The sequence below is a fragment of the Idiotropiscis lumnitzeri genome, chromosome 19 (assembly GCF_059441095.1).
Source record: "Idiotropiscis lumnitzeri isolate Australia: NSW breed Sydney's pygmy pipehorse chromosome 19, RoL_Ilum_1.0, whole genome shotgun sequence".
NCBI classification, from domain to species: Eukaryota; Metazoa; Chordata; class Actinopteri; order Syngnathiformes; family Syngnathidae; genus Idiotropiscis; species Idiotropiscis lumnitzeri.
Window position 1 is genome coordinate 9,301,573 of NC_142409.1, and position 18,666 is coordinate 9,320,238.

The 18,666-nt window shown below is 40.1% G+C and overlaps 1 protein-coding gene across 6 annotated transcripts in view; it reads right to left on the reverse strand.

The window, feature by feature from the left end:
- The window catches only part of LOC148318396 (uncharacterized), a 193,612-nt gene that overhangs the window by 106,394 nt on the left and 68,552 nt on the right, over window positions 1-18,666 (reverse strand). For 2 of the 6 annotated variants that reach the window (XR_015839909.1, XR_015839908.1), the window contains exons 5-6: window positions 7,471-7,558; window positions 5,723-5,814 (exon numbers count right to left, since the gene is read on the reverse strand). Coding sequence is in view for 1 of the 6 variants with exons in the window: in XM_088282998.1 (XP_088139124.1) it covers window positions 5,723-5,814 (92 nt within the window). In the remaining 5 variants the exon portion in view is untranslated. Of the gene's footprint in view, window positions 1-5,722; window positions 5,815-7,470; window positions 7,559-7,734; window positions 7,849-8,589; window positions 9,062-18,666 lie in introns of those variants that run through there. The other 4 variants (XR_015839910.1, XM_088282998.1, XR_015839911.1 and 1 more) reach the window with 3 other exon arrangements.

An 18,666-nucleotide genomic window follows, 5' to 3' on the forward strand; every position in this document is an offset into this window, starting at 1 on the left:
CCAATAAAACAGACTTTACTTAATGTAAAGCAGTGCACGGCGAATTTCAATTGAATTTGGTGAAACTCTTTTTTATTAAATGTGGTAAGAATAATTGGGTTGAAAAGTTAAAAAATTCGTGATTTAAAGGGCATTTAATCATGCTAATTGGAGTCATGTTAAATTTCCTTGGAAAAAGTTGTCCCATGCAAAAGGGTGCCTGTAACCACAAGGTTTAACAGACGAGGTTCAGTAGCTGAATTTCTCCACACTGAATACGCAATTTGAAACAAACCCTCGCGCGTAGTTAATGGCTCAAAACATGCAATCATTCAAAATGTTAAATCCTATAAAACAGCAGCGCCGCTTCCTTTGCAGCACACAAGGAGGCGCCAACGAGCTGCAAATGGTTCTACCAAACTCCCAAGCGGCTGCGAATGCCACAAATAACTGAGCACCTAATTGATGATGTGGGTTTTAAGTTTATGCTCCATTCATCCGGGGCAAACTGGGTCATAATGTATAAACATCATTTAATAATAATGCCAGTTCATTAGTGCAATAACCAAGCAATCTCTTTCATCAGCTGAGTACGAGAATGCCAGTGGGGACCTGAAAGCCACATGAGCTGGGGGGTGGGTTGTGGAGAGAGATGTAGGAGTTGGGGACGGTGGCGGGGAGGCCAGAGAGGGGCAAACAGCAAACAGTAAATGTGGCGGCTTGGCGGAGTTCTGCTCCCTCCGAATCGGTGATCAAAACTGAGAGTCAACTGTAGAGGAACCATTTGGCACTCAGCGATTTCGCAGACAAAGGCAAAGAACGATTGGAGCATTTGCTCTCTGTTTCCTTACACGCAAACTATCTATTTTCAAACCTGCATCAAAAAGATACAGAATAGAGGCATGGAGCAGACAAGTTGGCTAAATTACCTACGGTAGTATCGAGAAATTATAGACTGCTGGAGTATAAAAAGATATTAAACGGCAGAAGCCATGACGTGGCGTGCAAGCGTTGTCTGCGGTGTAATAGGATGTGAGGGATTCTTCTCAAGGTGGCTTCCAAATCGCTTGGAGATGAGGACACTTATCTACCAACAGTGCGGTCCTGAGAGGCAGCTTCTGGTGGCAAAGGGATAGAATTGGCTCTTGGCTGCTGATTTATGGTGGCACCACAAGCACTTTGCTGCCATGTTATTTTAGCCGCTTGCGAATACTGAACACTGACTTATATGGACACCGAAAATGTTATGTGCGCACGAGCAAACAGGCAGAGGAACTACATCCTTAAACCAGAATGGCACCAAGTAGAGCTCAGTCGTCCTTTATACAAATATACAAATTTCCCGTGTCTACCTGAATATATGTCATCTGTGTCCGTAAGGCAACAAATGTCAAAATGAAATATCGATGGATGCTAGATTGAGACATTCCACTTCCTGCACACGCTACACCAGAATCACCTTATCTTCTTCAAAATGCTTCCAGAGTGATTCTTCTGAGGTTGATCCAAACAAATAAGCAATAACAGGCAAACTGATCTGCAGCCATCCGTTCATAAGCTCCGTTGTCAGTGCTGGCTGCAGGAGGAATTTATCCTGGCCAGAGGAGGCAACACGAACGGAATAAAAAGATATGGAGATGACAAGTTGCGACACGGTCACAAATTTCCGAGCGCCATCATCATGAATAAACGGCAGATGGGAGCATATCGCTCATTGCACAGCCGTGCTGACCTGAGTCACGCTGAGCCATTCAATTACATTTGTTTGGCTGCGAATAAAGACGACACGGTGTTCAGTTTTCGACCATATAGCTCAGCAGTATGAGCATGAATATAATTCCACTAATGGCACAAAAATGGAAAATAATTCGATTTATTAATGATTGACAAAGTCTGCAAGGCGAACGCAAGGGACCTTAATGGCTGTATTTAAAGAGCAATGTGAATCTTTCATTCATTTTTACAAAGGGAAACATGGCCAGTTTGAATCGACTCCCGCAGAGGTATTCATGACAAGATTTTTTTTTTTTTTTCAATTATTCAATGTGGCTTCAGTTTGTACTGAATCACACCGATTGCAACGAGGTTGACCGTCTTCCGGGGAAGGAAGCGGGTCGCCGTTACCCGGTCAAACAGGACTTTGGGGGTGGTGGTTGGGATCCATGTTTGTCTACATCAAAGAGTATTTCGCTTGGTATGTTTCGAACAGATGGCAGGAAGAAATGAATCATGCACTGAACATCCTTAATGCACTGTCACTCGCGCCGTCGGGAGAGCCCAGAATGCAGTCTTTAAAAACAGAGTGTGTGATTGTGACAATGACGGACCACTATCAAATGACACGACGAACCAGTTTTGGTGAGCACCAAGAAAAAGAATTTCAAATAAAAAAATGTGATTATTTTTATAATAATAATATAATATTTATTATATAATATAATTAAAGTGAAATTGGTGAATAAGAGGATTTTGTATTTAATTTGTAAAAAAAAAAAAAAAAAAGAAGAGTGTGCTAAATGATGACCTACATATTCTTAAGGCGCTGAGCAAACAAGTTCATTGCACGTAACTTGGAAAACATTGAATGCAGTCTTCGCCAGAGACCCCTCATCATAAATTAAACTTAGTGCGGCACAGAATGGTTTCACCCGATGGAGTTGCCGTATGACCTCTGCGGCGAATAAGGTTGCCACAAGCATGACCGTCTCATTTATTAAAAATCTTATTATTATTTATTTTATTTTTTTTGTGGAGGTACTACAATATTTGACACACATCTGTTATTTAATGTTTGGTCATCAAATGGACTGAAAAAGTGTTCCAGTGCTGTCCTGCTGACATCACCAGCAGGGAGGAACTATGTTGGTGTGGCTTTTCTCACATGGTTGGACTCATTATATGCATGAAGATAACGTGTTTTATTGCTCATGCGATATGCCAGTATTATTGTGTATGGTCCAAATAATAGTATAATAATTGAATGGCAAATTATTCTGCAATTCCCACTGCCGCTTTTCCGTCAATGTGCTTTTTTTTTTTTTTTTTTTGTCTGTGTGTATTTTTCCTCTGGAGATCGACGTTATTCAACAACGCAAAGATTATCTGGTTCATTATTCTTTTTGTTATGAAGATTCGGTTTTCGGTTTCATGCCGTTGAGACTCTCGTTGTTGGGACGCGCGCAGTGGGAGGAATGTTGTTTACGGAAGTAAAACCGCAGCCACTCTCTGAGGTACGCAAGCACTTTACATTACAAAAGAGGGAAGCCGCGACAGGGAAAAGTAATTATTCACCTGATATTTTCCATTCAGTCAGACAATCTGACTTCCTGGGTTGTTCATTCTTCCTGCCTTTGTATGTGAAATGATACTGAACACAGAGCTGACTTTAATAAGGGAGAAGGCGGCGAGCTCTCCACGCCCCACCAATCAACAGTCCACCAGAAAGGCAAAAAAAAGGCATACCAATTAGGAAGTCATTATTTATATTATTCACAGCTAAGAAAAGACATGAGGTGATTTTTTTTTTTTTTTTTTTTTGGTAGACGACAGACAGTTTTGGTCGAATTTACCGGGCGAACTCTTCATTCATATCTGTGCTTGTCACAGACAGAAAATGTCCCCAAAGCATCACTCGCGGTTGCGCAATGAATTCAATAACCTCAAACATGGCCTCAGGCACAACTGGTATTGCTTCCTAAATAATGCAAGTTAATCAGCCAGGCAGGCATTTGAGTTGCAAAAGAAGTTAAAATCAACAAATCACAGTGTTAAAAAATTTTTTCTTGGAATATAAAGACCTTTTAAAGCTAATTAAGGTATATAATACTCAAAAGTATTTTTTTTAACATTGATGCTGACCCACACAATCAAATGTATTCATACTATGCTTCAGTCATTTTTAAATCTAATCGCTTAAAGTAACAGTCCCATTGGTAAAAACTATTGATCCTTTTTTAAAAATCCATCTCAGCGCACTAGAAGCAATGTAGCCAAGAGAAACCCAGCAATTTTAATTTTGGTCATGAATATAGGTCGGTCCCACAGAAGAAGCAGCTATTTGCTCAAATGGGAGGGCATTCCAAAATTTGGGAGGAACTGACGGCAGACCGCAGTGCAGCCAGAACAAAGAAAATAAACATGATATTTACCCAGAATGGAGAATAAAGACAATCGTGGGCTCTGTAAGTGACTATAAAAAAAATTGTGACTGGATCCTAAAATTAACAGCAAGACAAAAAAAAAAAAAAAAAAAAAACCCAGGAGTGACCCAGGCGGACCTATGAAATCTAAACAAAGACAAGTGGCAGCATTCGGAACTATTTGAAGATGGTCGAAAACATTTTTGACAAGATGGCACACATAGAGTTTTGAAACGGTTTTACATTCTCTCCAGTGGAAACCATATTTAAGACCCAAACCAGATTGCTCTAACACGCGGATTCAAAAGGACACCTTGCCCACTTTATATTTCAAATCAAAAAGAATCCCAAGGCCATAACTGCTCTCAGAAAGAAACAAAAATACTTGAAATTTCCAGTCCATTGAGTGCACTAGTCTCTACTCATACTGTTGGAAAATGAAGGCGTTATCTAATGAATTCATGTATTAATCATGGCTGGCTGCAAATGTTCTTGTGCGCCACAGTTGAAAAAGGTCAGATTGCTCTTTTCCAGTTAGACACTGCATACTAATTCTTCAAACAATGCACAGACGATCTCAATGAACCTTGAATTCAATGTTTCTGTCGCTCAACAGTTCCACATCACTTGGTTGAAATTACGCAGAAGTCTATATGCGTGTTAGTCAAATGGGACGGCAGCAATGTCGAAATACGGTTGGGCTAACTCATGAATACAGAAGAACCTAAATGAAACGCCGCAATACGGTCCGGGACGCAATTTGTCGGTTTACGTATATGTGTATATATTAAAAAAAAAAAAAAAAAAACTCATTTTGTCATTCAAATTGCAACTTATTCCGATTTGAGTGCATAGGGAGAGAAAGAGAGAAAATTCATTTTAAAACATAAATATAAATATTCCAATGATCCCAAAACAATGATTACCTTTAAGAATAAACGCTTTACATTATTGACTTACCTTTTTGACTTACCTTCTCAATCCGTAAAAATAGCAATTATCAAACACTAATGAGACCGCTTTCATTTGTCAGCTAAAGGTTTGCATAGCCACTCAGAAAAAAAAAAACAACAACGCCAACGACACAGGCTTAACTTGACAGCTCACTGATATTCAAAGATACAGAGAAGAATCACAATCACATTTTGAAGTAAAACTACAACTGATTTAAATAAAAATCAAAGGATGGTGTAAAAATATTATAAAACGATTGACAGCCCCAATTTCCTAAATTTCAAATTTTCATGCATGTTGTCAGAATCATGTTATGATAAATTCCGGCAATACTGTATTTTGAACCGGGCTCCACTTTTACCAGCCAATACTTGCTGCCATAAAACGTTAATAGAACAATAATTTGCACTGACAAATTTCGTAGAGGTAATAAATCTTCCCATGAGAAGGCGCTCTTAGAATAAAAATCATGATGCTTCTGTCAGCATTCCTACAAGAAAAATCATTTCACTAGCGTCTATTTATTTATTTTTTTTTCATGACTGTGCGTAACCATGATGAAAGATGCACCAGGATCGACGCTTCAGTTTGGAGCTTGACTTTTCTTTTGACTTCACGGTTACAGAAAAAAAGGTTTTTAATAAACTTACTTTTGCGTTCTCTCGCTTCCACAGGATGAAGAAGAAGGCGGCCACTCTTTCCTGGTGGCCATCTCACTTGTGACACGCTGCTTGATGGCCATCTTAAATCAGAAAAGTCAAATATGATTTATCCTCGCGCTCCTTTGAATGACAAAAACAGAAAGGATTTTTTTTTTGTAAAAAGGACAGCAAAGTTAGCCTTTACTGGTTAAATGGTTTGACTATTTGAATGTTATGTAGTAGCGTTTGTTTTTGTCTGTTTATTCGTTTATTTTGTTTTTTTGCAAGACATTGCATTCTATGAAAACTAGTAGTCATAAAAGATATTTTGAATGTTATTTATTTGGCCACTTGGTATTTGCTTTACTATATTTTTTGCAGTTTTCTTCATAAAACGTGTTCTGTTAATAAATGGAGATTAGACTATTGTTGTGGCCGCTCCGTCGTGTTGCACAATCGCTCCTCTTTTTTGCAAGAGATTCGAAAGACAGCTTTTGTTTACTAGGGCATTGCAGTTGCTGCTTCTTCTTTTTTTTATGTTCTATCAACATACTGCAATGTAATTGTTTGATTTTATGACGTCATCTGTCAACCATCGACTCAATGGAAACGTTGCTCAAGTATACACTATACAAACTAAAGTTTCAAGTGTGCGTCTTGCAACTGTTTGTGCACTCTGGCTCAATATATTCAGTTGAATCGAACTCAAAAAGATGAGAGCAAGGGTTAGCATCTCAAATACAAGGCGTGTTGAAAGGAGAGATAAATATCAGTGCGCTTTAAAAGCAGATACACGGCTCCAAAAAAAATAACACAAAACTCATCTCAAGAGCTACAGTACATCTTAATGAGATGGAGCACTGAAATGGAGTGCGCATTATGGATGAAATGAAAGCGAGCAGATTGATTTTAGATCCAAACATTAGCTTCTCGCATTTGGTTATTTCTTTTTTCTTTTTTTTTTGGCGGGGGGTGGAGGAGTGAAGCTTTTGAAGTTATCTCTCACTTGAGAATTCATTCCGGAATGAGAGAGGAGCGATTCAAAAGAAAAAGTGTTCTCTATTGAGGTTTCAAAAGGTAAGTGATGTCAGCGCATCAGAGCCGACTCAATCCGACCGCTATAGCTAATGGGCTAAGCGCTCGAGATAGAGCTTTGGATCAAACAAGTCATTCAAGGGCTCACTTAGACAAGTAAATATTCCACACTCTAGTCCAAAATAATAGGAGGCAGCACAACACCGGAAGATGCAGTATGCTCCCTTATTATAGAAGGGCATGAAAAGGTTATTCCCAATCAAAGATAGAGAACATCAGGAGTCAAGTGGAAAACTGTTTTCACTTAATTTGTATGAAAATCATCTTGTGAATCACTCACATATCACATTTGATACTGTGAGAACAAAACGCCCCCAAAAAATGGGAGCGTTTAAGGACATTTGAATATTTGCAGAGAAACAATGTTTGAAGATCTGCCAAAAGCATATCACGAGACATAAAATGAGATGCACAGTTTAAAAAAATATTTAGTAGGTGTGCAGCGAGAGAGTGGCAGTCACACTTTTGTCACTTGCACAATGCTTTGTGTAAGAAACCAAATGAGCACAACATCATGTAACATAATTGTCCCTGCAATTATCATTTTTATGAAGCTGGGTTAAAAATTGGACCGACGCATGCTGGCCCAATTTTGGCCCATATTGGGTTGTTTTTAACCCAGCAGTTTTTGAACAGAATAGTTCTTTTTTTCCCCCCCTTACCTCCATCCACTTGTTCTTTCTCATTTACTTTGTACTTGTGCTTCAAGACGTGCTCCTTTTTGTAAAGCTTTTCCTGTGAATGTGTGCCCTAAAGATACAGTGAATGGAAATTGATTAACTCCGTGAATCAGGTGGCTTTGCATTGTGGCTAGGAACAAAGATAAAATGCCACGAAAAACACAACTTCACATTTCTTTCACCAACAGTATTTCGCGTCGTTTACTTATTTGTTTCGTATAACACCGGTTTCTTTTTAAATTTTACCTGGATAAGGAGCGTCACTTGGTGATTTGAGTCAAACAAGCGTCGTAGGGAATAGCGTAGCTCTACAGCGCGTGAATAATTCGACTGTACCAAAAGTTCCAATATCATAGGGGGGTGAGGATTTTTATTTTGTTTGTTTGTTTGTTTTTCGGCTATTTTTTTAAAACATTTTTTTCTGAAATGGACTGATCAACGTGCGTCGCTTCATTTTTCCATTGATATTTGATGATTATTAGTTATTCAGAGATGGCAAATGCAGTCTAAAAAGTAAAACCCCTGCCACAGTTTGGGTTTAGCCACACGTGCTTCTAATCGATAGGGCGCTTATCTGCCGGTTGAGTAGATGTTTAATTGTTGTTGTAAATATGCATTGTACATTACATTAGTATATTATTTACATTTATTTTCCGGAGTTCATTCAAGCATGCACACATCCAAATATTGTGAATGAAGCATGTTCTTAATTATTGACCATTCTAATTTGTGTCCTTATTTGTCACAATATTTCCTAGTTAACCCAATCAATCGATCAATAAATCGCATTCTCTCTCTTTTTAACTGTTTACAATATTTACAAAAGGAAGTCTTATTTGAATATGTCCTAGAAATACAATAATTGTCCAGATTTGCACCTACAGCAGCATACAGTAGCATGAATAACATTTTTAGGCATAAAAAAGGCAATTAGTTTTTTTTTTAATTTATTCGGACCCATTTGCAAGAGGTGTGAAAAGGAACAACGAAAAATGAAAAGTCAAGTTGATACAGTTCATCCAAATGTAATAAGGGATACAGGGGTACTAATGAAGTTACGATTATATTTGGACATAAATGTTAGGGGAATAATATATTGGACAGGGCACATTTCTGAATGATAAAGTGAAATATTTTTTTCAAAAAACAGGGAGTGACTCTTACACTATATAAAATTGACCTGTTTTTCAGTGGCAGTGGTTAAAACGAAAGACACTGAACAGATAAGGTAACTACGCCTGATCCTCAGAACTCATTCGCCTGTCCTCCAACTCCACAGCACAGTGAGCAAGCAATGGTTGAAGCACTTTGACATGAAATGCAGAGCAGATGGCACTCTGCGGGTGGCAGCTGGCCATCTCTGATATCGGAGGCCATGCTGCGTGAGGCTGGGTCCGCCTTGATTGGTGCCTGCCTGACCCGCTGCTCGCTTGATTACCAGTGTCACATGCGGCGGGACGGCAGGTCTTCTTGTTTGTGTGCTGACAAGATGCCTGTAAAATTCACTATCAGTGTGGATGTGAGCGCATGTGGTCATCACATCGTTTGACAGCAATGCCGTGGCTTGACATCTCTGTCAAAAAAAAAATAAAATCATGCAGAGTGAGGGAGAAGATCAATTCTAATGTGCATTTTAATGTGATAGTCAAAATGAATTGCAGGATGTCAAATAACGAGGTGTTTTCATATTCTCCATCCACTTTCTTTAGCGCTTGTCCTCATTAGGGTCACGGGGTTAGCTGGAGCAGTTACAGTAAATCCAGTGAAGCTCAATATGTCATTTCTCATTTTTTCCATTTTTAAAACAGTTCCCAGTCTTCTTCCCCAGTCCAACACTTATAGAATACAGTATGCAGTATTTTTCCATCATATTTCTTGCCATGATTTGGGGCGAATAAGTCTCAAGTATTGAGCCAGATTTGTTTGTCGGTTTAAATTCACACTTGATGGGTGTGTAGGTACTCCAGAGACCTAACTATTTGTGAACAGTCAAATTTCCATAATAATTCCTCGTTCGGTGCTGTTTTTTTTTGTTTTTTTGACTCCCTTCATTTAGCCTTCACGTATCATCATTAGTGTAAAATGACTGATTCCCTCACTCGATCTTGAAATATGAGCAGATGTGGGCGTTGATGACATTTTGAGCCGATCGTTGTCCTTTTGGAAATGTTCGAGAAGTGCATAAATGTTTGCTTTATGTAAGCGATCCATCAGGTCAGCCGGCACGGCTTCATGCTCATTAGAGACAGCTCCTCTGTGTCGCTTCTATTCACAGGTGCTCCTGTCATTCTGTGACACGTATCGATATTGCTATCGATCCTCTTAATACCAGTAATCAAACCAATGAAGGCTGAAAAAAAAAAAACATACGGGCTCCATTTTGACTGAAGGAAGTCTTGGGCGAATTATACTTCAACAGCTCTAATTGGATTTAACTGACAACGTGAAATGAGCCACAGACAAGACGCCGGCTGAAAAGTATTTGATTTCATCATTAATTCTTCAACAGAGCAGATGATAAACCCGATGAAACGTTGTGACATGTCGTCATCTCTTGTGTTATTCTTAAAGGCGGCGTTCAGTCCCTCAACAAAACCAGGCCGCCTCCCCGCAGATTATATCGTCCCCCTCGTGGGGAAGTGGAGTTTGGAATATTGATGCGTGTCGGAATGTGATGCATTTTGTTAACAGCACACAGCCAAAAGACAGTAAATGTAACGTGAGCCCCCGGGAGGTGGAGTAAATGGCCCAAGCTTGCAGTTAGTTACTTCACATTCGACTAGAATGGAATTTAGTGGAGCACAGACCTCAGCACAGGCCACAAAATAATGATGTAGTAATCCTGACAAGGACGTCGTTTTTTTAAATTGCAGATCGTTGATATATGGGAAGTGTCTGGTTTAGTATAGAAGGGCACCCGGACCACATCAGGACCAAAGACCTCCTCGTGAGCACCTCTGGCACACTATACACCAGGGGGGTGGGGGGGCAAATTTGGGTTCTAAAATTTGACAGACCAGGAGCGGCTGGATGGAGTGTTTTGGTAACCTCACCTTATCGGAGAAAGAAAATACACTTCATTTTAAATGAAAGCGAACAAAAGCATTACAACAAAATAAATGTCTTTGAAAAACCACCATATTTAGAAAATAAAACATTAACAAGGTTGATTCATTAAATTTTTTTTTAAGTTCGGCGGGCCGGATTAAAACATTTAACGGGCCGCATGTGGCCCCCGGGCCGTAGTTTGCCCACGCCTTCGATACACGGACCTCACAAAGTGAATCCCATTGATGATAGGCAGTGGGCGTTTGAAACGAAGGCTCCGGGCTTCCTACAGCATCGAGCTGTCCACAAATCTCCTTCCATCAGGGATGGTACGACCCTGCAGCCCTCGGCTCAGAATGGCCGACGCATCAACGCTGCCCTTGCCTCTTTGCTGCCTGCTCGCCACCGCTTGCCTCTCGCTGCCACGAGCAGATGTCGCACATGCCTCCTAGCAACCGCTGCAGCTGCTTCGCAACCAGCCCGAAACACACATACGCACACACTTTCTCACCTGCTCTACTATAGCACTTGATTCCGCAGCCGCAAACGTGCATATAACCAAACATATAAACACTTAATCTCTGCTAAAAGCTGAACATGCATAAATAAGAGCATTTACTGGGGTATTTGGTTAATATCCTCGCGTCAGATCAAAAATATGAGCAAGTATTTGTCACCTCACACAATTTGCATGCTCATACGTCGGAAAATGTCACATCTCTGCCTCCATGTTTGCGCCCAACTCACGGAAGCTCACAGTCACTGTCGAAACAACTCTCAACTTTCATATCAAAACAATTGTCGTGCTTAAATGTGGGCCATTTGGATTTTGATTATTTTATGTTAGGCCCCGCCCACGAGCAAGAAGAAAACAATTCGCGGCCCACAACCACCACCCACCGCAACGATAAATAATAAATTTTACATTGCGAAACAAACCGACACTGTACAATTCATACACGCTGCACGCAATGAGCAAGGAGAGCGCCACTGCCAACTACTGGAGGGGATGTGCAATTACACTTTATTGTGGTATGGCTGAAAAAAAGCAAGTGGAGATATAATAAAGTGAAATATAAAGTGCACGTTTGCTTCGCGATTAGGGATCTCGAAAATTATTTTGGAAGGCCTTGGCTATATATAGAACCAAGGAGACATTCTCAACGCTTAGTTAACCAAGTGTGAAATAGCTCCGGCGAAGTTAAGGAGGGGAACAACTATTAATGCTGATAAAAACGGGACGAGGTGCTCTCAAGGTGAAATGTGACTGAGCACCAAGAAAGTGATTTATGTCACCTTCGCCTGCAATCCGGGATAAAGAGCCTTCACACACCACAACACACACACACCCCCCCACACACACACACACTTTTTGTAGCCTCGTCTTACTTGGACTTATGATTTTAAGGGCACAATATTAGATCCAAACGCTGCCGCCGATCCACTTCTAATAACACCATACAGCTCAGGTCTTGATTCTGGAGCTCAGAAATTCATTTTAACGTGACCCTGCGCGTAATCTCTACAATCTGTCGTTTCGTCAGCGGTTGCGATATTTTGTCTCCCAAGGCTTTGTGACACCTGACTTTGTTGTGGTGATAAAAGTTATGACTTTACCGAGAGACTATTAACGGGAACTCGTAACTCTTTATGGCATCTTGAATGTTGTAAATAAGGATTTTTCTCATCGCTGCAACCGGGAAAAGATTCTGCTCAAAGGTTGTCATAATGGAAAGAGAAGCCTGTTTTTGAGTGACGGTATCGCACGTTTGATAATAAAAATAAATCTTGTCAAACTGCTTGGCATTGTACACTTTAGATACGTTTGAGACATTTGGTATGTGCCAAGTTACGTACGTACAAATAGCGATGTGGAAATGAAGCTTCAAATTCGCTTCATGAACCAGTTGTTGTATTTTTGAGTCCTGTAGATGGCACTGTTTGATGAAATAAAGGGTTTAAAAAAAATGTGCTTTCAGCCCAATGTTGAACAGAGAGTGCCATCGGCTGGAGTTCAAAAATACTACAACTGGTTCACGAAGCAGATTTGAAGCTTCATTTACCCATCACTATGTAGAAATATCGCCATTGTATTACGACTTTGTAAACTGCATCAAATGCTTTGACAATTTATGAACGGAAAGACAGCACCGCTGGCTTTCTAGATGCCAACGCTTGCTCTGGAAAACTGGGTTATATGTAATCCTTTTCTTTCAAGTCTGGTTTGAAACATTGCTCCCTTGCGTCATTATCCTAACATGAGATACGGAGAATCTTACATAGAGGACATGTCCAGGGTTTGTCACATCCCTAATTGGGCAAATCAACGTGCCCCGTGGATCTGCTTTATTAGCCTAATCAGCTCTCTCGGGGAGAGACCCGTAGCATAAGACCCTTGTCAAATTGTTAATAAGGTCCTTGGTCAAGATCAGGTCGGAGCGTTGCAGACTTCTGGTAACTTAGCAGAAGGGCGGAAAGACAGCGGGGGGGGGGAGTCTTTGGAGAGGAGGTACTGAAGCTCGGGCTGAGCTTGAAAAAGAACCTTGCATCGGAAATCTACGCTCAAGGTTACATCAAAGCTCCTGGACAACAGCTGCGCTCTCGTCCGCCGTCCAAATGAGCTGGTACACTACTCTGAGGTTTATCCCCCACATGTTGCCCCATGAATAATGAACGCCTGGGTAGAAATATGCGCATGCACATTTAATTCCGCCGACAAACGTGGGAGGATATTGCCTCGGCGAGCGGCTGCTCATTTCAATTAAACAACATAACGCTCCTCTCTTACTTACCCTGATGATTTCTGGTGGCGCAATAATATAAGTTGAAATTGCTGCAGTTGCTTACCACGACCCCCGCAGATAGCGCCGGAGTTCACGCAGCGCGCGGGAAGGGTTCCACTTAAAGTTTTCAAGGAGAAATGGAATGTGTTCATTACCAAACAGAATCACAGTCACAGATTAAAGGCGTGTAATTGAATCGAAAGAAAGATATTGTGGCGCAACAAAACACAATTAACCATAGTGAGTGGGGTCAAAAGGCTCCTGTTTAGTAGACTCATGAAAAGTTAACAATATTTGTCTGTTTGTGAAATTTTGGAATAAACTGTAAATTCATTATATAACTTAAAGGTGCGCTTGATTTGACCTTTTCTACACCTTATTAGTGAGGTATAAGAAATGTTTGGTCCTCACCACAAAATATTTCGACTTTCCTATATTAATACTTGGAAAAAATAATATAATTTCCACTAACAACCCAGAATAAAGTTAGCTGGCAAATGAAGCTCAGTCAAGAATTGATCAACATACTTCATTGGCCTCAATTACTACTTTCCTATTTTGCCAGCGCTTTGGCGCCATTTAGTGGCATCTGTTAGGGCAGTACAGAAAAAAGCACCCAAAAAAATGTACGAGATTTTCGGCAAAAAGGAATTGGAATAAAGAAGTCAATTCCCGAATAGCAAACTGCACTGTAGTAAGGTTTCAGCGTCCGGGTATATTTTTCCACAAAAATCGGAGTCAAACATATTGTACATCTGAAGCCTTCCAGGTACCTTCCACAAATATTCTGAAAGCTGTCACCTTCAAAAAAAAAAAGAAAGAAAGAAAGACACATGGATGAGATTTATAGCGAAAAAGCGGTGCAGGAGCGGCTTCCCAAGGAGAGTCGAAGCAGATCTCCCAAGCAAAGCCACGGAATGATATTTCCCTTAGTAGAAGCTTTGCTGGCTGGCTCTCGCTAAGCCGCCGCAAAGACGGCCTTCGTGTCTCACCTCATGTGGCCTTCACAGGGGCAGCGGCAATGATCCACTGCACTTCCAACTTCAACAAACACTCGTCTGATGACAATAAAGGGAATTCGGATTCTGATTTTACTTCAGGCACTCGTCTCCATCGAGGCCAGTCACAAGTCCATATTCATTTACGTTATAACATTCTTATCCAGCCACCACAAACCGCTTTGATATTAAAGCACCTTGAAGCTTCGTTTTTGATGTTGTCCAAATACCGACTTGTATTTTTAAAAAGTCGGCTGCGCAGACTACCGTTAGCATTAGCCTTAGCTTCCGGTAAGCAACACGGTCGACATGACGGACGTCGTGGAGAATTTGTCTTTGACCATGTGTTCATACATCTAGACGACAAGAGCGGACATTCGGATGCCTCGAGCATCATGGATTTAAGTGAGATTCGATTATATTCAACGTTCAAGGTGCAATGACGTAAGAATAGCGTTCGGAGGTTAGCCGATCAAAATTCAGGTTTCGTTCAAACCGCAGGAACAGAAACCGAGTCTCCCGCCCATCGACAATTAAGTTAAATGTCATGTGATGGCCGTCCCTCATCCTGTCACTTTCGCCTTGGAGGAGCTTTGCGCTCTCCAAGTGTCCTTCCCATTTGGACGCCAGCCTCACGCAAATGTGAGTGAATAAATTGCCTCTCACATTAAGTGAAATCTCACATCATGATTCGGTCGTTTAGAGGAGGAAGTGTGCGCGCAGTGAAGCCAATTGGGATAATATTAACCCAATGACCCTATTTTTTTATTTTTCTTTCCGCTGCCGTAAAGTAATTTCAATTTCCCAGCGTCCCTTGAGGTCATCGAACTCGCCACGGGAAGGTAAACTTCATTTCCATGCTACGGGATATAGCTTTGCAGCACATGGCTATCTCCTCATAATCAATTATCTGAGCTCTCACGTCAAAGAACACACAATTTTGATTGGAGCCCTGTTTTCCCTTTAATTGCAGAGAGAAAAGACAATTTGATCCGATACCCTCGGGCGGGATTTTTTTTTTTCCCACACTCTCCATAAAAGAGAATTATTCAACGAACCCTCCAAGGGAAAAAGTCGATCATTCCCAATAAGTCACAGAGTTGTTGTCATTTTTCGGTCACGCTCAGGAGGACCGGAGGGTAATGTGGATTTTATGCCAGACGCTTGGCACTGTTTTTCCTTAAAGGCGGCGATGAAGTGACGTAATGGCGAGATTGTATTCATCAAGGTGTGGATGGACTGCATGTCTTGCGCTTTCCCAGAAATCAGCATTGCCTGCGTGACACTTGATTTATATTTTTAATGGTTTCACCTGAATTGTGGTCAAGGGTAAAAGTTTTGGGAAAAATCCATTATCGGATCCGTTTCTCCTCACAAGGTTCACAGGCTATCGATAGCACAATATAATTTATAATTATTGAATTGGTTTTAGCGGGTTTCATTAGGCGATGTGGTGAAAAGTTCTGACATCTCTGCTATGGATAAAGAATAACCCGTCCTGCCAAGGACAATCATAGATTCAGTTTGTTTTGTTTTTTTGCGTTGAAATTTGGCTCGCATCGCAAGCGTCATAAGAAACTGACAAATTAGGCCCCTTCTGCTTTTTGATTTCAACACAGCGCCATGACTCAAAGTCGTGCTGACCTTTTACAAGCAACATCTGTGGGGAATTTGGATTTATGTTTGCCCACGTGGGCCTTGTGCCAACGCACTGGCCGCTGTTTTTCTACCATTAAACATGAGTTATGTCACACTTCGCATTTAATCACATGCTTTTTTTTCTCATTTTATTTCATTTTTTTTTTAACACCAGGCCAAAGCGCAGACCTTGGTCAATGATTCACTGCGAGCCGCTCATTTGACAAATTATACCTGCAGACGCACTTAAAGGTAATGTTTGCGGGCCCGGAGGACAAAAGACTAACAATTCCATTAAACGTTTTCAATTGACCTTCACGGATGTTGCTTTCTGCACAGTCAATGTTCACAACAATCAATATGGCTGCTATTAAGCGATTACTCATTATTTCCAGAAAAGTCAGTGTTGGTTGGGCAAACTACTTTCAAACCTGCAATATATGACATTTGACTACTGACTTTCTCTTGAAGCTAAATTATTTTAATGACAATTTTTGACATAAACATACAAAAATATAAATTAATATAATATAATATAAATATAAATATATATATATATATATATATATATATATATATTTATATTTATATTTTTATATATATATATATATATATATATAAATAATACACACACACACACACACCCACACACACAAGGGTACATCGGCCAGCTTCGAGGGCAAAACACACTTTCACGGTCCACTGGTGTGACGGAGGCACATGCATTACCGCCACGGAGACTCCCCGAATTGTCTCAATGGCAAAAGTGACAAAGTGTGTTGTGCAAACCCGTTTTACACTTCAACATCAGAGTCAAACGTGTCCACAAGGAATTTTGAGAGGGAAAAAAAAAATAAAAGACTCCCAACAAGGTTGATCACATCGGTGAAATTAATAATATTTTAGGCCTAAATAGCCCCGAGGGTGTGTAAACTTTTGCAATGGTGTCAGTTATAGGATGCTTTCAAGTTCAAAACGTGAATTTGTCAGAGGAAAATTTAAGGCAAATTTCACAGCAAATAAACATTGCAACAAACTCTATTTCATGCATTGTTATGTTTTAAGAGTAACACAAAAGTTGAGGGTGTTAGAATACCTAATGCGGAATGTTACATTAATGGACTGAATCAGGTAATGTGCATTGTATTTAATGGAACATAAATTTCAGAGCTGGTCGTATCACGTTAGCTTAACAATATAATAAAACTTTGTTTTACACAAAATGAACTTTTTAAGCAGGGTGCTTGGCCTCATTCCATACATATACATAAATACATTTCAGAACCATTCATACCTCATTTGTATAAATTATTTTCTTATGCAACATGAGGAATTGCGGGTACAGCCTTCGACAATATTCTACTTTATAAATGAATATAGTAATGACAGAATTGTTGCTTCAATTCATTGGACATTGCGCCGCTCCTTCTGATGTGCACGTTTTAACCACCTGGGGGCAGTATTGCACAGACAAACTGATAAACTCTACCTGGACATGATTTAAGATCCTCAGTAAGATGCTATATTAGTTAAAAATACCTGTGAATATTTTTTTGATTATCTGTCTACACAAAGTTCTTTTTTTTTTAACGTAATATTCAAAGAAAGTTTATGAAAGTGGTTAAGCAAGAACTCCATTGATTTTGCAGATTACTCAAACCAAGAAGGAAGTGGGGAATTTTTTTAAGTACATTTTGTCATTTATTTTAAGTGCTCGAACATGATCTGCACAACATCTTAAAAAGTCAAGGACTGAGGACACTTGTGGACTCTGTGAGGTTAACCTGTGAGAAAAACCCAAGTAAAAGCAATCTGCATTTTATTCAACTATTCGATACATACATTGCTTGTTTATGGATGTTTCGAGTATCTACTGAGGGACCTTCGGAGATGAACGACCCTATTAAGAAAATAAATAAGAGCCCGGAAAGACACTTAGCTTGACCAAGAACAAGCATTAAATAATTACTGTAATTCACTTAAGTTTTTTTTTTTAAGCCGTGTAATGATTTTCCGTTTCCCTCCTTGCACAAAATTGATCCAATGAGAAGAGGCCCAAACAAATGGGAATCTTCATCTATTTGCAAGAAAAGCATTCAAAGGAGACATAATATGGATTTTTGCACAATTTGAAAAAAAAGTGTTTTGTAATTTCTACTTTGTTACTTTCCCCAACTAATCCCAGGATACAAAGCTGAAGTTGACGAGTCAGTGGTAAGGGTGAGCGCGAGCAAATTAAAGGGGCAACTTCTCTTTCTCCTCTACGGCATCAAATCAAACGATCGTTCCAAGGTGGCTGACAGCCACCATCCATCTTTCCGAGCTGATGTCCGCAGGCCGTAATCACGCGGCGGCGCCACCGTGCCACCCATCTCCCGCTCACCTCAGTCGCGGATCAAACGAACCTTTTGAAGAGTGCGCTTCCTCTGTACTTTCCACAGGCTAATGAATCAAACCGGCCTGTTAATCATTGCTCTTGCAATGCAGGAAATTGAAATACATGATAAGGTTTTTTATTTATTTATTTTTTAAATATGATTCTGCAGGTGTTTGATTCCGGCTTGCAAATGTCACAACACTGGCATAATAGGAATTGTGGGTAATTGTAAACACCGTGACACCAGCAGGCACACATTTGCATAGGCAAAACAAAATAAAAATCTCATTTGCAAAAATTGGTTTATATAATGATTCCAATAAGACGTCACAGC